Raw genomic sequence first — 27,684 nt, 5'->3', positions numbered from 1 at the left:
GTCACACAGCGTCCCCCCTTTTATATAGTGCCACACAGAACCCCCCCTTTCATATAGTGCTACCCAGCCCCCTCCCTTGTATATAGTGCCACACAGAACCCCCTTGTATATAGTGCCACACATCGCCCCCTTGTATACAGTTCTACACATCAATCCCCCCTTGTATATAGTGCTACACAGCACCACCCCTTGTATATGGTGCTACACAGCCCCCTCCCTTGTATATAGTGCCACACAGAACCCCCCCTTGTATATAGTGCCACACAGCACCCGCCCCCTTGTATATAGTGCTACACTGCCCCCTCCCTTGTATTTAGTGCCACACAGATACCCTACCCGTGTATATAGTGCAACGCAGAAACCCCCCCTTGTATATAGTGCCACAAAGAACCCCCCTTGTATATAGTGCTACATATCAATCCCCCCTTGTATATAGTGCTACACATCAATCCCCACCCTTGTATATATTGCTACATATCAAGCCCCACTTGTATATAGTGCTACACATCAAACCCCCCCTTTATATATAGTGTTGCACAATGCCCCCCTCTTGTATACAGTGCCACACAGCCCCTCCAAAAAATAAAAATGTTGTACTTACCTTGCCCTGTTCCCGCAATGGGCGGAGCGATGCACTACCTCTGGGTGGGAAGCATGCGCAGACCAGCGTGATGCAGTGACGTCATCACGCTGGCCTGCGCAGGGATTCTTCCCAGCGTCTTATAGGTTTCAGGCCTAATGTGGCCTACAGCCTATAATATGCCATTGTACCTGCGTCCTGAGGACACAGATACAAGTGAATGTGGCTGTCGCTAGCACTGGGGCGCCCTCCGGTGCTAGCGACGCCACCTGGCATGAATGTTATGGGCCGGGCGGCGTAGGCCCCAGAGGAGCCATGGGCAGGGGGCCCTAAGAGGATGGGGGCCCTGGGCAATTGCCCAGTTTGCCTCCCCCTAACGCAGGCCCTGCACCCAAGCACTTCTGTCACTTTGTTTTAGCGATCGCTGGGGGTCACAGTGCTCGGACTCCCATCAATCAAAAATTATAATCCTTGGGGCTCACCATTGGTCGTAATCCATGTAAAAAATTTTCAAAATGACTTAAATTTGTGTTAAAGGGGCTCTGTCACCACATTATAAGTGCCCTATCTCCTATATAAGGAGATCGGCGCTATAATGTAGGTGACAGTAATGCTTTTTATTTAGAAAAACAATCTATTTTAAACCACTTTATGAGCGATTTTTAGCTTTATGCTAATGAGTTTCTTAATGCCCAAGTGGGCGTGCTTTTACGTTAGACCAAGTGGGCGTTGTACAGAGGAGTGTATGACGCTGACCAATCAGCGTCATACACTTCTCTCCATTCATTTACACTGCACTAGCAATATAGTTATATCGTTATGTGCAGCTACATACACAAACACTAACATTACTGCAGTGTCCTGATAATGAATACACATCACTACCAGCCTGGACGTGATGTGTATTCAGAATCCTGACACTTCTGAATCTTTTCTGTGAGATTCCAGCAAGGCAAGCGTAGTAACCTGTCATTTCAAACGAGATTACACTTGCCTTGCTGGAATCTCACAGAAAAGATTCAGCAGTGTCAGGATTCTGAATACACATCACGTCCAGGCTGGTAGTGATGTATATTCATTATCAGGACACTATAGTAATGTTAGTGTTTGTGTATGTGGCTGCACATAACGATATAACTATATCGCTAGTGCAGTGTAAATGAATGGAGAGAAGTGCATGACGCTGATTGTTCACTGATTGGTCAGCATCATACACTCCTCTGTACAACGCCCACTTGGTCTAAAGTAAAAAACACGAACTTGGGCATTAAGAAACTCATTAGTATAAAGCTAAAAATCGCTCATAAAGTGGTTTAAAATAGATCGTTTTTCTAAATAAAAAGCATTACTGTCACCTACATTACAGCGCTGATCTCGTTAAATAGGAGATAGGGCATTTATAATGTGGTGACAGAGCCCCTTTAAGTTTTGTCTCCTGAACTTTGGGCAGGAAGATAATTGTGTTGCTAAACCATAGATTGTTGAAGTCAGAGAAAGGCCTTATCAGCATAAGATTACTTCTGTCACAATCACACAATGAGCCCCGTCTGACAGTTTTAGAATCCCTGCCCAATGAGACGATCAGGAGAATACATGACTTATTCACATGTCTGCTGACCAGAAGGTGACCAGAAATGGTACTTGACTTCCCTGAGGGTTTTTTAGTTCTTCGAGTATTTAGGAATATAATACACAAGTGCAGGCTACCCCTTAATTCATAAATAGGTAAACCTACACTTCATACTCCCCAGTTATATCGCTAATAATTATTTTGTTTTTCTAAAATATATAAGTTCTTATAAGACATGTGCTGTACCCGGTTTTAAAGCGGACATTTTTATTCCAAAAGCTTTTCTGGGTTTTAAGGGCATGACAACACGTGGCGGATTTCCTCCGCAACTGTCCGCATCAATGCCGCACAGAATCTGCGTTGCAGATTCTGCTGCGGATCTGCACAAAATGTGCAGTAAATTGATGCGGACTAGCTGCTGCGGACTGCGGTAAAAGTACTTCCCTTCTCCCTATCAGTGCAGGATAGAGAGAAGGGACAGCACTTTCCCTTGTGAAAGTCAAAGAAATTCATACTTACCGCCCGTTGTCTTGGTGACGCGTCCCTCTTTCGGCATCCAGCCCGACCTCCCTGGATGACGCGGCAGTCCATGTGACCGCTGCAGCCTGTTATTAGCCTGTGATTGGCTGCAGCCGTCACTTAGACTGAAACGTCATCCTGGGAGGCCGGACTGGAGACAGAAGCAGGGAGTTCTCGGTAAGTATGAACTTCATTTTTTTTTACAGATACATGTATATTGGGATCGGTAGTCACTGTCCCGGGTGCAGAAACAGTTACTGCCGATCGCTTAACTCTTTCAGCACCCTGGACAGTGACTATTTACAGACGTCTCCTAGCAACGCTCCCGTCATTACGGGAGCCCCATTGACTTCCTCAGTCTGGCTGTAGACCTAGAAATACATAGGTCCAGCCAGAATGAAGAAATGTCAAGTTAAAAAAGCAAGACGGATCCGCAGCACACATGACATGTGCATGACATCTGCGGACTTCATTGCGGAAATTAGAATCTCCATTGAAGTCAATGGAGAAATTCCGCCATGAGTCCGCCACTGCTCCGCAACAGACAGAGCATGCTGCGGACACCAAATTCCGCTCCGCAGCCTATGCTCCGCAGCGGAATTTTACGCCTCGTCTAAACGAACACTGCTAAATTAAAGTGTAAGTCAATGGACAAACGGCTCCGCTGCGGATTAACGCTGCGGAGTGTCCGCAGCGGAATTTAAGTGAAATTCCGCCACGTGTGAACCCAGCCTAATAAAATATTTTTTTTAGCTTTTAGTTTGAACTTTCTGTTCTATGACCTTTGTGAGCAAATATGGCCTCTTAGCAGCAATGTTTTTACAGTAATAGTGCCAAACTGGGATCAAGTATTTGCTAAATCTTTATCTCATCCAAAGTACAGGCTTTTTACAAACTTTGGTCAAATGTCTTTGGGCTAGATGGGTATTTACATGATATGAATGGGCCTCATTTGTCCAAGAAAAAAACTGGTCTCACTGCCCATAGTGACCAATCACAGAGTAGCTTTCATGTTTCAAGAGTAGCGTATGGAATAAAAGCTGGGCTCTGATTGGTTGGCATGGGTAAGAAGGCCAGCTTTCCTGTTAGACAATGTTAATAAATAAGGTTAAGTTTCTCTGAGCACTACTGTGGTTGAGCAATAGTGTAGAGTAAAGTCAGTATACTTGACATACAATCATAAAATCAATAAAAATATATTTTGTATATAGCAGTTAGAGATAGAAAAGGGTGAAGTTTAATTCATGCCAAGTCTCATTTGTCCTTCTCTGTGCCTTGACTTTTGTGACAATTCTTGAGGTTGTTGTGGAGCATATCCCTAGATTGTCAGACACCACTAAATTGATCTATTTTTTTTTTAAACTGTATTTATTTGAGTTTTTCCCCCAAAAATTTCCGCAAACCATCAATAAGTTAACACAGATACAAGTTTGATTTAAAAGGTTGCACATCCCGAGTTACGATCCACCAGCCAAAATGGAGTAGTCTGCCACGATGAAGGCAAAAGTTAAAGAAATGAAAACATGTCATGGCAAGGCCCTGAAACCGAAAGATGGTGGCATGGGTACCCAGAGGTCCAGACAGCATCCGGGAACAGTGATCCAATGCATCAGGCAACACTGTCCCATTATGTTACAGTTATTAGTTCAACAAACAGCTCTATAAACAAAGAAAAGAGTGAAAAAGGGGAAAGAGGGGGATAGCCCGTGAATCTAAGGTTGCCCCTACAAAATTGGTACCGTATCACTTACAGAATGGTTTCGATCGGGGGGGGGGGGGGTCACCCTGTACTTCACCTTCCAGATACCATGTAGTATATTTAAAATGGTCTTTGACTGTATTATGGATGTGGGCAGGCAGAATGGCTATAAAACTCTCCCGTATCTGAAATAATTTTTGTCCCTAAGCTAATTCTGAATAGTTGCCTTGACCCAGTCCATCTTGATTTTTAATAAAAATGTGAGCTTAAGAACAATCGCTGTGGTGGGGCCTGTGGGGCTATCTACGTTTGCAGAATGGCCTTTCGTGCTGCCACACAAATCATATGAAGCAACTGCCTGGTCCCTGGGTCACAGCAGTATTGTTTAGTATCGACCCAGCCAAACAAACCCCAAAGTGTATTCAAAGGTACAAAGTTGGTTAGGTGCGTTTGAGTAAAATCACAAACCATTGACAGAAAGGCTGAATGACCTTGCAAATCCATAGACAATGAGCAATAACTGCTCATGGGAATCCGCAGTGGAGAAAGCAGTCTAAGGCCCCATGCACACGACCGTGCCCGCAATCACGGCCCGCGATTGCGGGCACGGCCGGCCGCCGACTGACAGCTGCATTTTCGGGCCGTGCTCCCATACAAAGTATGGGAGCACGGCCCGCAAAAGGCAAAAGAAGGACATGTTCCATAATTCCCGGAACATTTCCACGGCACGGACACCCTTCCGTAGTGCTACGGAAAAGGTGTCAGTGATCAATGAAAGTGAATGGCTCCGTTTTTGCGGACCGCAGTTGCGGTCCGCAAAAACTGAGGTTTTTTACGGTCGTGTGCATGGGGCCTCAGGGATATATACCCATTGGAAATTCTCTAACAGGTGAGATGTAGGATCTGTAAAAAATTTGTACGACTATTTCCATGTATCTGGCTGACGAAAGTGTTTTTAGGGAGTATTCCACTATGTTTAAGAGATCTGGAATTTTTAACCCAGGAAATGTAGGGAGCCATGCCACGAACCCAGTGGCACAGGTAATCTAATGTGGATCTTTTTAAGGGAGAGATTTGCTCTTTGGAGCTCATAGGATGACTGAGAAAGATGAAACACTGAGTCCCACTCAGCATCAGAAATTGACAATGAAGCTCTTGGCTTAAAAATAGATAGAATTTTTTAAAGGAGTACTCCAGGTTTTGTTGTGTTTATATATATATTTAGGGCAGCCTAGGGCAAGAGATGCTAATTATTAACTGCTACTTCACCTCCATATTTTTGATACCTCTATTGCAGAATGTGTATTACACAAATCTGGAGTCACACAGGCAAAGGGGAGGAGAATGGGAGGGGCTTGGAGGAGAATGGGAGGGGCTGATGGGAGAATCGGATAAGCTAAGAGGAGAATGGGAGGAGCTAAGGGGAGAATGGTAGGAGCTTGGACAAGTGGGGAGTATTTCAGGAGCAGATGGAAGCAACTAGTTAGTTACTTTTAATTAGATTGAAAACGTCATTAATATAATTGAACTTACTTTAGGTCATATCATCAATAATGTCTAAAAAGGTTGTTACGTCCATGGCCGGGGGTCGCCGTTCTAACTCACCCCCTGACGATCCCGGCCATGGACACCTCTCTGCTCGGCGTCCTCCTCCTTCTGGCAGACGCCGGCACTCTGGTCCTCGTGCTGTTTCCCGCAGGGCGCGTACGCCCGCGCGTGCACGGCCTTAAAGGGCCAGTACGCGTCCAGCTGTCAAAAATCAATTAACAGCCCAAATGGCTGCTGGACTATAAAAAGGGGCTCTGCCCACTGGTTCCTTGCCTGAGCGTTATTGTATACCCTAGTCTGTCTTGCTAAAGGTCTCCAAGTGTTTTCCAGTTCCCAGTGTTACCCGTTCCTGCTGCCTGTACCCTGCATCCCGTACTATCGTTACCTGCTGCGAAAGCCAAGTCGTGTCTTCCGCTGCATCCGCGGCGTCACCTGCTGTGAAAGCCAAGACGTGTCTTCCGCTGCATCCGCGGCGTCACCTGCTGTGAAAGCCAAATCGTGTCTTCCGCTGCATCCGCGGCGTCACCTGCTGTGAAAGCCAAGTAGTGTCTTCCCGCTGCATCCGCGGCGTCACCTGCTGTGAAAGTCAAGTCGTGTTCCTGCCACTGTCTACATTGCCTCAGGTACCCGTTCTGAACTATAGACATTGTTTTGTACCTTGTTGGCCAGCTGCTACCCCGCTACGCGGTACGGCCCAGTGGGTCCACACCCCACGCCGTGACAGTACGCTGAGGCCATGGACCCCGCTGGCCAAGTCAAGAGCCTGTCATCCTCCCAAGCCATGCAGGCGGACCTGCAGGATCTGCAAGCGCGACAGGATCAACTCATTGTGGCAGTAGACTCCATGGCGCAGCATCTTGGTGCGCTAGCTTCTTCCGTCATCGCTCCTAGTCAAACTCCTCCGATCGACCCTCCTGCTACACCTCCTGGCAGCTCCAGTTCGGACTCTCGGTTCTCGCTGCCATTGTACTCTGGTGGTCCAGTCAATCTTGAAGACAATCCCTTTGTAACTAGCATCTGGCCCGGCCATCAGCGGATCATTATAGATCTGGCTTCTCTAAACTCTGGCTTCTCAAACGAATGATGATGATCAAGCAATACATGGGTGGGCTAGGTCCTTTCTAAAGTTTGGCTGCCCATTATTCTCAATAATGTAGGCAGGTCAACGTTTCAATGGTTATTAAAATATAAGGGTCTGCATAGGTAGGTATGCAGGGGGAGAGTTTTCAAACAGTCTAATTACAATTTTGTCAGGCAATTTTGAATGAAGAAACACAAGGAGATGGCATTATTAGAAAAATAACTTGGTCCGATGAAGCTAACTTCAAACTTTCAGGTGCTGTTAATAGGCACTACTGTGTTTATTACTCAAAAGAAAACCCCCTTTCAACAATTAAAGAACAGTTGAATCAACCTGGGTAATTTTTTTCATGTAAAGGGGTAATTGGACCTATCTTCTACAATACAACGGTTACCCCAGACCTGAACCTTAACATGCGCCAAGAAAATGGAATATCACAATTGCAGTTGGAGCGTGAAAATGAAGACTTCTATTTTCAGTAAGATGGAGCCCTCCTCTCTATGCTTTAGCGGGCGGTGGGTAATTTTCTTGATGAAAAATTACCCAATAAGTGGATAGGTAGACAAGGCACAGTTGAATGGCCACCACGATCACCAGACTTTACCCCGATGGACTTTTCCTTTTGGGAATTATCAAAGATAAGGTATATTCAAGAAAACCACGCACGGATGATAACATGATTCAGTTCATAGAAGAAGCACGCCAAGAAACGAATGCCAATAAAGGACTTTGCGCCAAAGTGTGAGTGTAAAAACCAGAATACAGCAATGTGTAAGTAGTGAACGCCGCCAATTTGAGCATATAAGAGATTGTACTTAATTGTTATGTTATTCTATAAAATACTATTTGAACTGTCAACCTATTATTAGTATATATTTTCCTATTATTTAAACTGTATACCTACTTATGCACCCACCTGTATATCGGAACAATGTTTTAATCTGGCTCTGATTCTCTGCCATATGTGTACTTGAACTATCAGTTACTACACAAATTGATGACTACATGAGACATTAATATGTAATCCAGACCAGAAGGTCCATTGATTAAATTGTCCTTAATTTACTTTAAATTGGATAACAACACAGTGTATTGCAAAACCATCAGAAGTTTGTCAGGTTATAAACTGTATGATCTACAGGAATATAGAAATAAAGCTTAGTAAAAGAATACTAACTAAATAAATATTCTGTTTAACGTTATGACTATGCAGCGTATTCAAAGCTCTGTTTTAATAAAACAAATCTCTAATCCCTTAAAGGATATAAAAAGAAATGAATTAGAACAGAATTTCAAACCTAAAAATAACACTGCAAAAAGGTGGACACGCGCTTTAAAGTAGAGAACAGCTTTGGGTGGAATTTACAGCAATTTTCTACCCCCAGAAATATTATTTTAGCAAGGGATTCAGACTGGAGTTATCGCTGTTCTATTTCTGACAGGGGAAAAATCTGTCACACCTCAGCTGACCTTCCTGTAGTGCCTTCTCTAACCTATGACTATGTAGCAGGGTCCGTGAGAATCATGAAGACACCGGTGGACAATAACAGGCAGCTTACAAAATGGTTTCATGCCGCTTCCTATTGTCAAGAGAAAAATATCTGAAGGAGTAAGGGTATGTTCACACGGCCTATTTTCAGCTGTTTTTCGGGCCGTAAACGCCCAAAAACTTATGAAAAATCAGAAGCAGAACGCCTTCAAACATCTGCCCATTGATTTCAAAACAGCTCCGTATTTTGAGATGTTTTCGACTCTGCGTGTGAACATACCCTTAAGGTGGTCATATACATTAGATGTATGCCGGCCGAACCCACTGATTTAGGTAGGACCAGCTGACCATCTAAAGAAGGGGTGGGGAACCTTTTTTCTGCCAAGAGCCATTTGGATATTTATAACATCATTCGCGGGGCCATACAAAATTAACCACTTAAAAATTTGGCTTCTATATTTGGTCAAACATTTCATTAAATCACCCCTAATGTGATGGCTGGAACTGCTTCTGTTTGGTGAGGCGTGTGATGTTAGCCGGTATTGATGATGTTACTCCTGCGTCAGTCAGTCTGGAGCGCAGTCGACTCTTTGTAATGGTAAGTTTTGAAAAGAACTGCTCACAGAAGTAAGTTGTTCCGACTTACTTAGGCTTCGTTCAGATCTGCGTCAGGGCTCCGTTCATGGGTTCCGTCGCAGCTTTCCGTCAGGGGAACCCACAAACGAAACCCTGACTGAAACAAACAGAAACCATAGGTTTCCGTTTGCATCACCATTGATTTCAATGGTGACGGATCCAAATGGTTTCAGCTTTTCTCCTTTGTGCAAGGGTTCCGTCGTTTTCACGGAAGCAATACCATAGTCGACTACCTCTGGGACCCGCACCTATCTCTAGAACGGGACCCCCTAAACCCCATTCTACGTCTTTGTGTTTCGGCTGATTTCCGACCACAAAGAAGAAAACAGCTCGCTAAGCTACGATGTTTCAGAAAGTCCCATAGAACTAAATTGTAGTTACGGAAACAGCGTAGCTCGAACTGCCATTAACTACCATTCAGTTCTATGGGACTTACCGAAACATCGTAGCTAAGCGAGCTACACTGTTTCCTTCTTCATGGTCGGAATTCATCTGCATCAGCCGCAACACAGAGCAGCAGAAAGGGGTTTAGGGCGTCCCGTTCTAGAGATAGGTGCGAGTCCCAGAGGTGGGACCCGCATCTATTTGACAAATCCTGTGGATATTTATATATTAGGAAAAGAGTTGCATCAAGGACTTTGTGTTTTTGTAGCTTGTAGCACAAAAACTACAGCGGCAGCGGTGGTCAGACGTGAGCTCAGGTGACTGGACTGTGCCGACCTGGAAGTAGACAGGTCTGGTCACCTGATCTCACATCACTGAAGTGAGATCAGGTGACCAGACTGGTATAGTCTCAGGCCGGCGCGCACCGACCTCACTCAGACCGCCACACTTGGCTCCATCCGCCATACTTGGCTCTATCCTCCTGCTCCTAAATGTACAGTGTGTAGGGCGGACGTAGCCAAGTAGCGAATAACGCGGCAGTAGCACGGTCTGAGTGAGGTCGGCCAGACCATATAAGGCCTGCGGGCCGGAGGTTCCCCACCCCTGATCTAAAGTGTATGGCGGCGGCCCGACACTCCCCTGATGACAGATTTTATTGATAACATCTAAGGCCACATGCACACGACCGTAAAAATCGCCCGTAATTGCGGACCGTAATTACGGTCCGCAATTACAGACCCATTCACATCTATTGTTCACAGACACATTCCTGTTTATTTATGGGAAGGTGTCCGGGCCGTAGAAGTGTACCGCAAAAGATAGGGGACTTGTTCTGTATTTTGCTTTTATCTGGGCCGTGCTCTCATACTTTGTATGGGAGCACCGGCCAAGAATGCTGGCGCCTGTCCACGGTCGGCCGTGCCCTTAAAAGTGGCCCGTGATCACGGGCACAGCCGTGTGCATGGTGCCTAAGTTCTGAACTTAGATGTGATCGATAGCAGCTCGATCATAAGTATCGGAGACCCGCTGTCACTGAACCCATCAGTGCCACTGACCTGACGGATACAGGTTTCAGCACAAGATACAACTTCTCTGTATACAGGATACAAAGCAGCTGTATCTCAAAAAGTTAAAATAATTTTTAATAAAATGTAATTACAAAGACGCACCAATCACACTGATAGTCATTTTTATTTTTTTTAAAAACCCCCACAAAAAAAACATTATCAAAGGTGTACATAGACTTTAACTTTTTGGATGGTTCAAAGAGAGAATCCTATGTTTGTGTGAAAGATCCATTTTTGCATTAATAGCTATGCGCTTGAATAATTTAAAGAAATGCAGACATTTTAAAAGTCCAAATGATTAAATAAAATACATGTTGTAGTCTAATATGGAGCGAGGGACCAGACAGACATGTTCTGGATCAATCTAATAAATTTATTAATACAAATCTATTAGTTCAAAAAGAGGGAAATTTATAGGGACAAAGAGGGAGAGAGGGATTTTGTTTGAGAGGGACTGCCAATCCAAAAAAGAGGGATTCTTGGGAGCAATGCCTCCTATCTTGGGGTCTAGGAGACACTTAAAGCTGTTTCCAGATCGGACCCCCAAGTGACAGCTGTAGGCCATCTGGGGAGCAGAGGTTTGTTGTTCCTTAGCACATAGAGCACCAACCCATGATTAAATATTTAGCAAAAAGTGTAGGTCCACTTTTAGGCTATGTTCACACGGAGTATTTTGGGGGAGGAATATCTGGCTCAAAATTCCGTTTGGAACTTTGAGGCAGATTTTCCTCTCCCTGCACGCCGATTTTCGCGCCGTTTTTCGCCCGCAGCCATTGAGCGCTGCGGGCATAAAACAGCGCAAAATACGCTTTCTCTGCCTCCCATTGTGTTGAAGTCAATGGGAGGTCAGAGGCGGAAGAGCCCGAAGATAGGGCATGTCGCTTCTTTTTCCCGCGAGGCAGTTTTACTGCTCGCGGGAAAAAGAAGCCGACGCCTCCCATTGAAATCAATGGGAGGAGTTCCCGGGCCATTTTTGCCGAGTTTTGCGACGCGGTTTCCGCGTCAAAAAACTCGGCAAAATACCCCGTGTGAACATAGCCTTAGTAAAGTTTAGTAACAAACATTTTTCTTTTTCAAGGTTTTCTACACATGGAAGTAATTGGCTCTCATTTATATGAGTGTTGCAATATTATCTTAGCCTGGAGAGATAATAAGGCATAGTTGGGCTAGTTATTGTTGGACTTTGCATAGTCAAATTAAGTTACATGGCCCATGATTTTAGTATAAAAAAAAACAGAATAATTCTATATGTCAAACGGCCATCATGAAAGTATGATAGGTGAGGGTTCAGCAGCTGGGACCCACATAAATCTCCATACATACTTGGTCACTCCTTATAGAATCAAGTGAGAGTTATGGAGACAGTGAGGCCGATTTATTATTACTGTCTTAAACTTAGACCAGTCAGGCAAAAGATGCGCCAAATTTATTACAGTAGTGCAATGTGGCGTAATAAGATAACGCCAGGCTTTGTGCTGAGTCCCATAACCTTCCTCCAGATTGGACCTACCCCGACAGAACATAAAAAAATAAAATAAATTACTCACCGCCTCTTATGTGCAGGGGGCCCGCCTCGGATCTTCATCAGGCGGACAGCGCATGCAAGATCCTGACGCCGGCACGTGAACATGCGACGATTTGATCTCTTAAAGGCACTACATATGTAGTGCTATGTATTATGCCTGTCAGTATTAAACTGAGAGGCAGCCTAATAGGCCCTGCCACCTGCAAGGCTAATAGGCTCATGTCTATGGCAGATCTGGGGCCTCTGTTAGGCCCTGGGCTGACATGGCAACCTATTGACACCCCGCAAACACGTTGCTGGTGGGGCTTATAGAAGGAGTACCCTCGCTCTGTAAAACCTCTAAGGTGCCATGACTGCTATTGACCACAGCATCTAAGAGGGTAAACATCCAGGATTGCGGTGGCTATTTTAGCAAGGTGTCAGCTGTATGTCACAGCTGACACCCGGTGCTGATGGCGCTAGCTCAACGCCTGAGGCCATGCCATTCCTGCGCCTTACATTTACAGCACTGTGCAGGTACTTCCACTAAAGGAGCATTTTTTCTGTTATGTGGGCATGGTCAAAATTTTAGGGTAGAATTTGTATTAAAAAATTGGCTCACATTTTCTCTCATTTTGCAAACAGTTTTCTAGGAGTAAAATGGTGTAAAATAATACCAAATGTGGGCCAAATGCACAAAATCACTTAACGGATGTATGAAAAATTAATTACAGTTGACCCTAACTCTATGTCATTGCAAGGAATGTAGAGCTCTGTGTCCGAAAACCGTTCCTTTAATAGCTATAAAGTTATATGCAGGTGCATGGATTTCTGCAAGTTCCATTCAGATGGAGGAGGCTCCCTCTCAAAGCTCATTGACAACCACCCCATGATGTGATCGTGGGGTCCTGATGGGTTGCCATGGCAGCCGGGAGCCCAACAGTTGGCCCAAGGTCTGCTATTTTCCAGAGCCTATTAGGCCTTGCCACGGACGGGACATAATAGGCTTCCTGTCAGTGTAATGCTAACCACTAAGAGCTATAATACACTGCACTTCAGAAATATTGCAGTGTATAATCTGAGCAATAAAAGGACTACAGCGTCAAGTCCCATATCGAGACTAAAATTATTATTATTTTAAAAAGTCAATTAAAGTTTACATAAAACTAAGCGCAAAAAAAATATTTTACACAAAGATTTATTATTGAAAAAAAGTTAAATAATACAATACACATGATTGGTCTCGCCGCATCCATAACACATATTAAAAAATTAACATGCTTTTAAGCCTGCACAATTAATGCCACAAAAAAACTAGAATAGCAGGATTTTTTCATCCTGCCCCCCAAAAAATAGCCAGATCTGTAACGACCCGTACCATAAAAGTAACACATTAGTTATCCCGCCGAATAACACCATAAGAAAATCCTAATAAAAAAATGGTGTTGATCCTGCCTCCCAAAAACAGGAATAAAAAGAGATGAAAAAATCAAACCCCAGCATGATACCAATAAAACCTACAGCTACCGCAAAAGACAAGCCCTCATACAGCTAGGTCGACAGAAAAAAAAAATAATGTATGGCTCTTGAAATGAGGCGACACAAAAACGAATTATTTTGCAAAGAAAGAGGTTTTTTTTAGTGCAAAGGTGATAAAACATAAAAAAAAGCTATATAAATGTGGTATCACCATAATCGGGCTCAGCTCTAAAATTCCTCTACAAATCTCCTGTAAAATATGCTTCATAATCCATTGAGAATTCTCTCCCCTCATCAAAGGCATATGAACAACTGATGTGTCCGAAGAAAATTGGCATATAAAAATTTTGGGTTTCGGAACAATAGCTCCCGGGTATTTTGTGTTCTATTTAAAAACACTAAGGATTCCAACCACCCAACAAAAAGATCAAAAGAGGTGCTAAAACATCACGGTCATAACTGTAAATGGGAGAGTCCTGATAAAACAATTAACAAGTGACCAAAGACAAAAGGAGGATAAAGAATAAAAGAGAGCAATAAAAGTTCTGATTTACAGGACTGGCCTTTATCTCTTACCTCTGATGTAATAGAATCTTTTTCTAATCTCACTGAAATGTTCACACTCAGGAGCTACGGAAACAGCGTAGCTCGCATGCTACACTGTTTCCGTAACTGTTATTCACTTCTATGGGAGTTACAGAAGCAGCGTAGCTCAGCAAACTTGACTGTTTACGTAACTCGCGACAATCTTGACAGACAGTGGCCGGGGAGCAGTGGGAGCCGGAAAAGGTAGGACAGGGGGTTAGGGTCGGTTCGTTAGAAATAGGTGTGAGTACGAGAGGTGAGACCTGCATCTATCAGACGATTATGGCATATCCTGTGGATATGCCATAAATTCACAAGATGGGAAAATGCCTCTATTTGTGTATGGTGCTGTTGTCCTTTATTGCAATTATCTTATAGGTCAATGTTTTTTGGTGTGTGTGTGTGTGTGTGTGTGTGTGTGTGTGTGTGTGTGTGTGTGTGTGTGTGTACTATGCATCTGAAATTAAAAATGAAAATAGCTTTTATTAAAATTATTGTTCTGTGTCTGCAGCTCCTATGAAGTCTTAGGCTATGTTCACACGGAGTATTTTGGGGGAGGAATATCTGCCTCAAAATTCCATTTGGAACTTTGAGGCAGATATTCCTCTCCCTGCACGCCGATTTTCGCGGCGATTATCGTGCCGTTTTTCGCCCGCGGCCATTGAGCGCCGCGGGCATAAAACAGCGAGAAATACCCTTTCTCCTGCCTCCCATTGAAGTCAATGGGAGGTCAGAGGCGGAAGCGCCCGAAGATAGGGCATGTCGCTTCTTTTTCCCGCGAGGCAGTTTTACTGCTCGCGGGAAAAAGACGCCGACGCCTCCCATTGAAATCAATGGGAGGCGTTCTCGGGCCGTTTTTGCAGAGTTTTGCGACGCGGTTTCCGCGTAAAAAAACTGGGCAAAATACCCCGTGTGAACATAGCCTTATGTGTCTCTGTGGGAACAGACAACAAACAAATACAGTGTAGTCCTCTCCTGCAATCATACTCCCTTCCATAGAAAAAATTGTTGTGAATGTGGACATTCCCCCTAAAAGATGTTCTCCGAACCAGGACACTACTTTAAAGACTGGAGACATTCTCAAAACTTTTCATCAATATTTAGATTATTCCAGGGATTAAGATTTCTTTCACACAAATACAGTTTGCAGCCTTCTGATTACGGAGAGAGGGGTTCTCACTGGTTCGAGCTGCTGCGTAATAACTTATGTTTTACCTGCAGCGATGCCTAGGAGGCATTCATTAATATTAAAGGTTATCCATTGGGTTCAATGGACACAGATGGTCATCCAGAGTCAAGAGCAGCTCTAGATAGTAGAAGATGCACGGATGAGAGAGATAAACTTCCTTCTATCAGCTTAACTTTGCCTTGTTGGGTTCATAAAAAGTATATGATAGTCTTCCATGCTTACGTGCTGTATATTTTCTTCGTTTTTGACTTAGGTACTACTTTAATCCACCCCATGATTTACACTGCAGCTCTGACTCTGCGGATTCGTTGTTGTATATTAACTCAAGCTCACTTCAACCTCACTGGGAAGTCTCATGTAGAGCTGATTTTCATTACAGCAAGGAAAAAAATATTATAAACTACAAGCAACTGGACCACCAGTAAGAAAAATAAGTCTGTTAACTGCTACACATACAATGAGCCCCAATTTAGGGGAGATTTTGGAGATCTGTTTTAATAGTGTAATTGGAAAGGGGTTGTCTAAAACAGACAGTATTACAAAATATATTGGGTGACTTATACACAGCATACAAAGCAGGTGATATTTCAAAATGTTCCCTAAAGGATTAGTCTTAATCTGATAATAATGGCGCTGGTTAATAAAAAGAAATCTAGTTAAGATGTTATGACACATGTATTATTTACAGTTGTGTCATTTCCTCTCATTTGTGCAGTACAATGCGTTCATTTATTGACAAAACAGCCTAAAGGTGCGCTCACAAGCAGGGAAAACGATTAAACGCAGGATACACCGTTTTTGGAAAGTGATTGTGCCAACAACCGTTATGCTTGAATATACCTAGGTAATTTTTATAGAGCATGCATGTTTATTTCATTGGAGGTAAGGGAAGAAGCCACTGCTAGACATCTTCTGGTGGCTTTTCTGCAGTGGGAACCTAGATACCCAATCCTTCTTTCCCAAACATCTGCCGTCACGGAGAGTTGGGGGGTCCCCATACACATTAGATCGGTGGCTTATCGTGATGAATTCGGCTGGTTTGGCTAAGTTTTGTCTAATCTGTATGGAAACTTAATGTAACATTTCCGGTTGCGATAACATAGAAAAAAATTATTGTATAGTGAAACTACAAAACATGAAACTGTCTCATGGGGCAATAGGGCTAAAGATTGGGTTGTACATAAGATGATTGTTAGTCATAAGATATTTACGCCACGACTTATTAATCCAATCTCTCTGTTATGGCTCTGTTCACAATAGCATCATGACTTGATATTACCGGAATAATGACAGTTGTGACAGATCTGTTCCGTAACGGATATTGATAGATCACACTGACTTATAATGGGTCCGTGAGGTTTCCTATTTTATCATGCTAGTCTGGCCATCGAAAAGCAAAAGAAGCCCAATGAAACTGAGCCATAACATGTATATTTGGTTTGGGAGATAAGGGTTGAGTTGCTGCCAGATGACTTTGTTGCCGCTTGTATTGGAATCAGCTGTAGAAACAAAACATGGCCCGCTTCTGTCAAAGAGCAGATGCCTGAGGTTGTCTGGCGGCTCTTCATACACATATTGTCTTCAAGATCAGCAGCTTAAAGGGAGTATCACAGGAAAAACATTGTCCTCTATCCACAGGACAGTTAAATATATGATCATCGAGGGCCCCACCATTAAGAACCCTCTCATGATTAGAATGGGTGTCCCAAGTCCCCCTTTCCTCCTCTCTGCCCAACCGCAGTGAGGAGGAGTTCGAATTAGATGGTGGTCATGTCATTCGCCCTGCCTCTACATTCAATGGGGCTGACGGAAACAGCCGAGTGCTGTACTTGGCTATCTCCGTCATCTCCATAGACATTAAATGGAGTAGCAGGGAGCATGTCTGATCACCGTTGCATTTAAACTCCTCAATGACGAACGGTTGGCTTCGGACCCTATTCTAGTCTTCGGTGGGGGTGCCCAGCGATCATAATATATATATAATATAACAGGTAATAGATGTTTTTTGTGGCCTGACCCCTTGAAGCTGGCCATACACATAAGGTTTTAATAGGTTGTTTTTTTTATTGGGTTCGAATAGTTATGCATACAATAAGCAGTAAAAAATTTGCAATGGTATAATAAATGACCCAGTATAAAGGGTTACATAAAGCAAAAATAACAATTTAAACCGATAAGCTATGGTGACATAGTAGATTGAGTGCATATAAGGAAGCAACTACATGGAACCAGTACCAGAGAATGAAGTAATATTAATAGAATGTTCAATAACATTTATATTACCAGTAGTTGTGGATAGAGACTCTATTATATTAGAATGCAGCCAAATGTCCCAATTTTGAAGAAACCCTGGAAATTTGCTTAGACTAAGAGCAATTGTTTTTTCCGAAGTGCAATTATCATTAACCAAACTAATGATTTCAGCCAACGAAGGAATGTCTGGGTTTTTCCAAAAATGTTGCTATTTTCAATCTAGTTGCTACCAACATATGAAAAATTACTGTCCTAAATTGATGAGGAAATAAGTTGAGATCAATAGACAGTAAGCATTGTAAAGGGGATAAAGTAATGTTAATTCCACAAATAACTGATAGTAAGGCTGAATTCACACGAGCACATTACATCCGTAATGGACGGACGTATTTCGGCCGCAAGTCCCGGACCGAACGCACTGCAGGGAGCCGGGCTCCTAGCATCATAGTTATGTACGATGCTAGGAGTCCCTGCCTCGCTGCAGGACAACTGTCCCATACTGTAATCATGTTTTCATTACGGGACAGTAGTTCAGGGTCAGAGACTTGGTCTCCTAGCGTCGTACATAACCATGATGCTAGGAGCCCGACTCCCTGCACTGTGTTCGGTCCGGAACCTGCGGCCAAAATACGTTCCGTCCTTTACGGACGTAACATTCTCGTGTGAATCCAGCCGAAGTGTCCAACAGCTTTCCAAGATTCGTTCACAATTGTACATTCCCACCATATATTTTTCATGCCTGCTTCAGCTCTCTGGTATCTCCAACATTTACCATCTATTCCTTGATATCATTTTGCAAATTTTTGAGAAGTGTACTACCATCTATAAAGAATTTTCCTGGAATTCTTCATATGGTTGATACATTTAGATAGTTTGGAGGGTAAAGCAAATGATTGATTCAATTTTTTAGGAGTTACGGAAGTATTATATCTTGGTATAGAAAATGTATCCATCAATTGTGCAAAGGTCAGTAGACCTATGGAATCAATGATATCTCCTATATATATGTAATGCCATGTGCTGACCAATTAGCAAAATAAATTTAGCGAGAATGATATGTCATTATTTGTATGGGGATGCGAGAAGTTTAACAAGACATTTCAGTGTGGGTAATTTGAGTAAGTTCGTTGCTACAAAGCCTTGAAAATGTCTAACTGAATATGTTTTTCAATAACCACCCAATCTTTCGCGGAGTCATCTAATCACAATTATCTTATTTGATCAAAAATTCCAAGCATTATAATATTGGGTCACTGAAGGGCAGTTTGGACCACCTCTTCATATGGGTTGAAACATAATGTTTGTCTGGATTCTATGTTGTGCATTTTTCCATATATACCTAAGAATTATCTGAGCGCACTCCATATGCTGTGGTTGTATTTTACAGCGGACTCCTGAGACTAACAGTCGGGAGCAGCGATCGCGCTGTTCCTGGCTGTTTAACCCTGCAAATGCTGCAGTCAATCGTGACCGCAGCATCTGAGTTGTTGAAAACAGGGGGGCGGCCCCCTCTGACAGCTCATCGCCTCCACCACAGTGAGATCGGGGGTGACGACGGTTGTTATGGCAGCCCAGGGGCCTAATGAAGGCCCCCAGGGCTGCCTTCACTTTGCCTTTGCTAAGCCCTGTCTGTGGCAGGGCTTAACAGAAGCCTGTAAAAATGACAGAATACTTCAATTCGTTAGTATTGCAGTATATTGTACCAGCGATCTAAAAATCACTGGTTCAAGTCCCCTAGGAGGGCTAATAAAGTGTGTAAAATAAAGTGAAAAAAAGTTTTTAGTAGTGAAAGAAAATATATATATTAAAAGATTAAAAAAAAAACCTTTTCCATTTTCCCCCTAAAGTAATGTAAAACATGTAAACAAAATTGGTATCGCTGCGTCCATAAAAGTCTGAAATATTACAATATAGCAGTATTTAATGCGCCTGGTGAGCGCCGTAAAAAATAAAAATGTAAAACGCAAAAATTGCTGTTTTTTGGTCAATTTAGCTGTAAATTAAAATGTAATAAAAGTGATCAAAAGGTTCTACGTACAAAAAAATGGTACCGATAAAAACTACAGCTCGTCCCGCAAAAAATAATCCCTCACACTACTCAATTGGTGAAAAAATAAAAAAGTTATGGCTCTCAGAATGTGGCGAGACAAAGCATTTTTTTTGCATAACAAAAAGTTTAATATCAATAAAAGTAGTAAAATATAAATAAACCTGTATAGATTTGGTATCACCGTAATCGTATTTAGCCACAGAATAGAGATAAGTTGTCGTTTTTACCGTATGATGAAAGTCCTAAAAACGAAACCCAAAAAACTATTGAGGAATCGCAGTTTTTTCAAACTTCAGCCCACAAAGATTTTTTTTTTCAGTTTTCCAGTAATTATATGGAACTATAAATGGTACCAAAAGAAACTACAACTCCTCCCGCAAAAAATAAGCCCAAACACCACTCTATTGACGGAAAAATAAAAAAGTTATGACTCTTGGAATGCGGGGAGTGAAAAACGAAAATGAAAAATTAAAAAAATGGCTTCATCCCGAAGGGGTTAAGGTTTTCCTAGGGAAATGAATAGGTCAATTTAGAAAGATATAAAGGATTTGAGGTAATATAATACATTTTGACTGACGATATTCGACCCACCCATGATTTTCAGACGTTTTTTGAGCAACTCGCGTATTTCGCAGCGTTTTTCACGCCCGTTTTTGGAGCTGTTTTCAATAGAGTCTATGAGAAAAAGGCTCCAAAAACGTCCCAAGAAGTGTCCTGCACTTCTTTTGACGAGCCGTCATTTTACGCGCCGTATTCTGACAGCGATGCATAAAATGACACCTCGTCTGCACAGAACATCGTAAGACCCATTGTAAGCAATGGGCAGATGTTTGCAGACGTATTGGAGCCGTCTTTTCAGGCGTAATTCGAGGCGTAAAACGCCTCCATTACGTCTGAAAATAGGTTGTGTGAACATACCCTTATTGTAACAGGATACGTAAGGTGAATTCCAAGGTATGTGATTGCAGTTTTATTCCACTGAAAAGGGGATTTACTACGAAGTTGGGAGTAATTATGATTGAATAGTCCCATATCAAGGGTTTGACATTTGGAAAATTTCAATTTATAGTAAGAGATTTTGCTTTATGTGTCCAAGGTATTCATAATCTCCGGAATTGAATCATACAGGTTAGTTATGGATAAAATAATATCATCAGCAAATAGCCCTATCTTCTGATCCAATTTGTCTACTTTAATTCCAGTAATGTGGGGGTTGGTTCTTATTTTTTCAGAATATACATTAGCTGAGTGTAAGGAATAGAATGCCATTATAGATCAGGACAATTGGTCAGAGAAACCAAATTTATGTAAAACTGCTTGTAAATATCCCCAGTGGACTCTAAAGATAACACAGGGAGGGCTGTCGATTCCTCTCGACTAAATGCATAAGATTAATACATCTCCTGGTGCCATTTAGGGACTGTCTAGACTTGACAAACCCTACTTGATCATTATTTATAAGAAGTGGTATGATGTTAACAAATCTATTTGCAATTAATTTAGAGTAGATCTTTAGGTCAGAATTAAGGTCAGTTCACACATTGCATAAATTCTGCGAATTTTCCGCAACGGAATTTGTTGCGGAAAATCCCCAGCAAATATAGTAGCAGCAAAGGGGATGAGATAAAACAAATCTCATCCACACGCTACGTAAATAGTGAGCAGGAAAGACACTCAGAAAGTGACCTGCGGTGCAGACTTTTATTCTGCAGCATATTAATTATATTTGCGTAAATGCTGCTTATTTGTAGCGGGTTTTCCCCATTGAATTCAACGGGGAGGTAAAAATTGCAACAATAGCGGTTGTTGCGTGTTTTGCAGCGGGTGCACAGCGAATCAGCCAGAAAAACGCAACTCAGAAAAAAAAAAAATCTTATACCTACCCAGGAGTCTGTGTTTCTTTGTCCAGGCCGGCCTCCAGGGATCACGTTTCATCCCATGTGACCGCTGCAGCCAATCACAGGCTCTAGAGGCGGTCACATGAGATGAAACGTCTGCAGTTTTTCGCAGCTGACAGTGCGGGCAAAAAACGGCACCACAGTGCGTGCTATTACGCAGCGTATCGCCCCGTGTGAACTCAGCCTTAAGAAGGGAAATTGGTCTAAAGTTTTCGTGTTTGTCAGGTGTTTTACCTGGTTTAGGAATAGTTACTATATTAGCATGAAGCATTTTAGCTGGAAACACCCCTTAATCTGTAACCTCTAAAAATTGTTTGACTAACCAGGGTGATAAATATGCGAAAAGTTTTGAAATATTCATTAGAGGGTCCATAGAGACTTATTCAACTTTAATGATTGAGTTATTTTAGCCACTTCTGATACGGAAATAGGGGCAGTTATATTTTGTATTTGTTCATTCGTAAGCTTGGGAAGTGTGAATAGCTCTGGGAAATTACTTATCTCTTCTGTCGAAGGTTGTATTATGTTAGCGTCATTTTAAATTGTTGAGATATTTTAACAGAAACAGGTGCATGATCAGACCATGTGATGGAACCTATTTTCGAGGGCATTATTTTTTGCAGTGTCTACATAACGACTAGAATTAGGTCAATTCTAGAATATGTTTTATGAGGGTTTGAGTAGAAAGTGTAGTCTCTTTCAGAGGCATGTCCTACCCTCCATGAGTCATAAAAGTCTTCTTGTAAAAGTAGCTGGTTGTAGTTAGGTTTTTTTTTTCGAGTTGTAGTAGTAGTAGATGTTTGTCAATAGAGGGAGAAACTACCATATTGAAGTCTCCGCAGTATATTAATTTTTCCCTGCCGTAGAGAAGTCACACTTGTGAAGAGGTTTTTATATATATATAGTTGGGTCTCAAGCGATCAATATACATTAAAGAGGCTCTGTCACCAGATTTTGCAACCCCTATCTGCTATTGCAGCAGATAGGCGCTGCAATGTAGATTACAGTAACGTTTTTATTTTTTAAAAACGAGCATTTTTGGCCAAGTTATGGCCATTTTTGTAGTTATGCAAATGAGGCTTGCAAAAGTCCAAGTGGGCGTGTTTAAAGTAAAAGTACAACTGGGCGTGTATTATGTGCGTACATCGGGGCGTGTTTACTACTTTTACTAGCTGGGCGTTCTGACGAGAAGTATCATCCACTTCTCTTCAGAACGCCCAGCTTCTGGCAGTGCAGACACAGCCGTGTTCTCGAGAGATCACGCTGTGACGTCACTCACAGGTCCTGCATCGTGTCGAGGCTACAGTTGATTCTGCAGCAGCATCAGCGTTTGCAGGTAAGTAGCTACATCGATTTACCTGCAAACGCCGATGCTGCTGCAGAATCATCTGTAGCCTCTGGTGCCGATGTGTCCTCGCTCGTCTGACACGATGCAGGACCTGGGGAAGTGACGTCACAGCGTGATCTCTCGAGAACACGCTGTGTCTGCACTGCCAGAAGCTGGGCGTTCTGAAGAGAAGTGGATGATACTTCTCGTCAGAAAGCCCAGCTAGTAAAAGTAGTAAACACGCCCCGATGTACGCACATAATACACAGCCAGTTGTACTTTTACTTTAAACACGCCCACTTGGACTTTTGCAAGCCTCATTTGCATAAATACAAAAATGGTCATAACTTGGCCAAAAATGCTCGTTTTTTAAAAATAAAAACGTTACTGTAATCTACATTGCAGCGCCGATCTGCTGAAATAGCAGATAGGGGTTGCAAAATCTGGTGACAGAGCCTCTTTAAGCTGGCCATACACATCAGATTTTGGCAGAATCAGCTAACAATATGTGAAGGGGCAGCCCACTGTTGATCCTGGGGGGAAAAGATTGGGCATGTTGGATTTGTTCAGCAAGGAGGTAAGTGCTATCAGATTTGTCTGGCAGCAGCCTACTTCACTCTAAAATAAACATGCAAGATCCAAGCATACATATTTATGGAGGGGTCCGAAAATATAGCTGTTGGCTGAATGAACGTTCCTTTTACTAGTTTTTAGAGGGGTATGCCTACTTCTGAGACCTGTGCCGATCCCGTTGTAGTGCACAATGGCTGGCCGGGAGCGTTCTGCCATCACATCCTATGGTGGGAGAACCCCTTAACCACTAAATGTTAAACAGGTTTGCCATATACCGTATGTACAAATTTGGTCCCCTTACTGAAAAGTGAGGGAATGATGCTGCAAATGTTAGCCAGTGTTTTGCTATTCACTTGCCTTCCAATATAACTTACTATATGATCTCTATCTGTGAAGTTCACTCTATGGACAAGACGCATACAAGAAATCAATCTACATGACTTTCCTATAGAGTAAGATCTACGTGAATGTCCATAGTAAAATATACACTGACCATACATCACTGGTCCCTGATATCATTCAAAATAGTAAAATGCAAGTTATTCAACATTCAGTATTCAGCCAAATGAACAAGGCATAGTAACAGCATAGAACCCCTATTATGTTCAATGTCTGGCATTATGTACTTTCTAAATTTTGGTGATCCCCAGTCTTCTATGGATTAAGACCAGATACTACAACCATGACCGAATCTAAAACTTCTAGCAGGATAAAGTCTTCATAAAAGTCACAAAATAGATAAAGATGACAATGAAGATGAAAATAATACTAGACATGAGCAGTAATACTGACCTAGAAGTTTATGCCAACACTCTAAAGTGGGTAGAAAATAACAAAAAATTTAATATTCAACAGTGGCGTAGAAGATCGGGTTTTACTTACGGGTCGGGTTCTGCAAGATCTCCTCCATGGATGACGGTCAGGAGCAGGCACAGTCCAAGAGCTGATCTCCACATGCTGCTGGCCAGATATCACATTCAGGAGGAAGAATGCTGGAGGGAGATGGCTTTATAAAGCGGAGTCTGTGTACAGCCCCCCTGCCAAACACACATTACACACACACACTGACCCTTGCACAAGGACTGCTCTGTCAGGGATAAAGCCTGTTTGCGTTGCTTTGTGCCTGTTTACTGAACTTTTTTCTTGAATCCTATCCTATTACTGTGTTTGTGTGGCCTCTTGCCCAGGTACACAGAATTTCAAAATGGTTATAGGAATTTCAAGACATAGTTAACTCTACTGCCGTCACAGGGGCATCTTTTTAACCAGAGAGAAATACGTGGGGGTGTTAAGTTTCAGACTGGCATCCTGATTGCAATGTTTACCTGGCACAGATGAGGGGCACACAATGTAATCCGGTGTGTGTTACAGGCACCTGCAAGTAACTCCCTCTCCTCTTCCAAGCTACGTAGTAAAGAAAACTTCACTGAGAATGTTACCATCCCATCCAGTGCATTGTGTAGGTCATATAATATTTTGATCCACTTGTAGGTTCTTACAGCGGCAGACGTGCTAATCTCTTGCTTGTAGCTAGGTCACGTGCTTACGTTTACCAGCAAGTTCCTGGTTTTTAACATTTTTTGTGTATTTTTACCCCACCACATTCTGGCATATTTTTCATATTTTCGGAAACCTCCACGTCATTTCTGTCTAAAGTCCATTGATCATTGCAGAAATTATGCTAATCTTCATATTTTACCTAGTAGACTGCCCAAGACTTGTATCATAGTTCCCTCAGGGATTGGCAATCAGAATAACAAGTTTATCATCCAGAAGTCTAGGCAGGATCGGTCCTAAAATAGTTGGCGCCCTGTGCGAAATAATCTTTTGGCGCCCCACCCCATCATTAAAAAAAAATGCCCCATAAAAAAATTATAATGCCCCTTTAGTGCCCCCATACAGTATAATAATAATATTTAATAATACAATATATTACAACCCCTTCAAGGACACAGTATTTTGTCCTCTAATTGTGCCCACAGTATTATGCCACCTGTAGTACCCCTACACAGTATAATGTCCGCTTAGTGGCCCCCACACAGTATAGTGCCCCCCTGTAGATTTTGCCATATAGCCTCCCTGTAGGCAGTGCCATAATCCCCCACCTCCTTTTTGTAGATCGTGCCATACAATGGCCGCCCCACCTCCCCCTTGTAGACAGTGCCATACAGTCCCCCCCACCTCCCCCTTGTAGATCGTGCCATACAGTCCCCCACCTCCCCTTTGTAGACAGTGCCCCCAAATAAAAACAAAAATTGTACTCACCTAGGTCCCGTTCCCATGACGAACTGAGCTGCTCCATGGCGGACTCGAGGCAGCACTGGAAAAATAATTTCCTCAGGGCCCCCCTACCAAAAATAGTTTCGAGACAGACGGAAAACGGCTAAGAACAAGCACTCCACTCGTAGGGCATGTTCACACACATTTTTTGTAAGGCAAAAAAAATCTGCCTCAAAATTCCTTCAGCAACTGACAGTGTCGTGTGACCTTTTTTTTGTGTTTTTTCTTAAGCTGTTGAAGCGAATGCAAAAGACGCAGGCAAAAAAGCTCCAAACGGGCAGCGCAGGTATTTACTGCCTCCTATTCATTTAAATTGGAGGTCAGAGGCGGAAACCACTTGAAGACCATCAGCCCCCCACTCACAGTAAAATGACCATCAGCCCACCACTCACAGACTCCCCCTGTAGGTAGCGCCACACAGCCCCTTGTAGGTAGCGCCACACAGCCCCTTGTGGGTAGCGCCACTCAGCCCCCTTGTGGGTAGCAACACACAACCCCTTGTAGGTAGCACCACACAGCCTCTTGTGGGTAGCGCCACACAGCCCCCTTGTGGGTAGCACCCCACATCCCCTTGTAGGTAGCGCCAGAGAGCCCCCTTGTAGGTAGCGCCACACACCCCCCTTGTAGGTAGCGCCACACCCCCCCCTTGTAGGTAGCGCCACACCCCCCCTTGTAGATAGCGCCACACAGCCCCCTTGTTGATAGCGCCACACAGCCCCCTGTAAAGAGCGCCACACAGCCCCCTGTAGAGTGCGCCACACAGCCCCCTGTAGAGTGCGCCACACAGCCCCCTGTAGGGAGCGCCACACAGCCCCCTGGTTGGTAGTGCCACACAGCCCACAGCCCCCTGGTAGGTAGTGCAACACAGCCCACAGCCCCCTGGTAGGTAGTGCCACACAGCCCACAGCCCCCTGGTAGGTAGTGCCACACTGCCCACAGCCCCCTTGTAGGTAGTGCAAGGACTATCAAATGACCCTGATAGCTAGCGGGCAATAGATATTCAAAAAAGGACAACTGTGCAGGAGCACACAAAATACCCAGCTTTCCCAGCTACCAAATTAATCCTTTTAGCTAGATTAAATAAAAGTTATATCTTAGTTTATTTCCACACATTTATTTGATAGCCGGGAAAGCTGGGTATTTTGTGTGCTCCTGCACAGTTGTCCTTTTTTGTAGGTAGTGCCACACAGCCCACAGCCCCCTTGTAGATAGCAAACCCCCCCCCCCCCTTCTTCCAGTATAGATAGCGCCACTGTAGCTCCCTGAAGGAGCGGAATCCCTGTGTGGCCGGGGATTCCGCTCCTGGAGCGCCCCTTGACATCAGGAGAAACTCCTGAAGCGGAATCCCCGTCCACAGCTTTGCCGACGCTGTGACAGTCGATTCCACTCCAGGAGAAGCTCCTGTCGTCTGTGTCCTTGACGTCATTGGCTTCTCCTGGAGTGGAATCCCCGGTCATAGAGTCTGCAATGCTGTGACCGGGGATTCCGCTTCAGGAGTTTCCCCTGATGTCACTGTCCATATATGGACAGAGACATCAAGCAGCGCCCCAGGAGCGGAATCCCCGGCCACATGGGCCGCTACAGTGGTGCTAGTAGATAGCAGAGCAGGGAGGTACCTCCCTGCTCTGCTATAGTGCCGTCGCTACCGCTATAGCAGCCGCAGCGGCTGCTAGCGGCGCCACCGCACTCATGCCCGGTGTCCCCGCTAGCAGCCGCTATGGCTGCTACAGCGGTAGCGACGGACACTAAGTGAAGAAGCGCCCGGACGGAAAGGCGACTGCCAAAGGCCAACCCTGGGTGCAGTTAGCGAGTGGCACCTGACCCGCTGGTAGTTGCAACGACGCGGGGATACACATACCCGCTGGCGCCTCTCTTGCAGTGTGGCGACTGGCGCCCTGTGCGACCGTACTGGTTGAACGTATCTAAGGCCGGCCATGAGTCTAGGTAATCTAATTTTCAGCAGCGCACCCTTT

General features: G+C 43.6%; 1 protein-coding gene across 1 annotated transcript in view; it reads right to left on the bottom strand.

The window, feature by feature from the left end:
• A2M (alpha-2-macroglobulin) overlaps nucleotides 1–24,421 on the bottom strand; it is a 73,281-nt gene extending 48,860 nt beyond the window's left edge. The window contains exon 1 of the mRNA XM_075843205.1: nucleotides 24,314–24,421. Within this exon, the coding sequence (XP_075699320.1) occupies nucleotides 24,314–24,387 (74 nt within the window). The 5' untranslated portion in view covers nucleotides 24,388–24,421. The remainder of the gene's footprint in view (nucleotides 1–24,313) is intronic.
• Between the last annotated feature and the right edge of the window lie 3,263 nt (nucleotides 24,422–27,684).

The sequence above is a fragment of the Rhinoderma darwinii genome, chromosome 11 (assembly GCF_050947455.1).
Source record: "Rhinoderma darwinii isolate aRhiDar2 chromosome 11, aRhiDar2.hap1, whole genome shotgun sequence".
NCBI classification, from domain to species: domain Eukaryota; kingdom Metazoa; phylum Chordata; class Amphibia; order Anura; family Rhinodermatidae; genus Rhinoderma; species Rhinoderma darwinii.
This window is presented reverse-complemented; position numbering and strand designations above follow the sequence as displayed.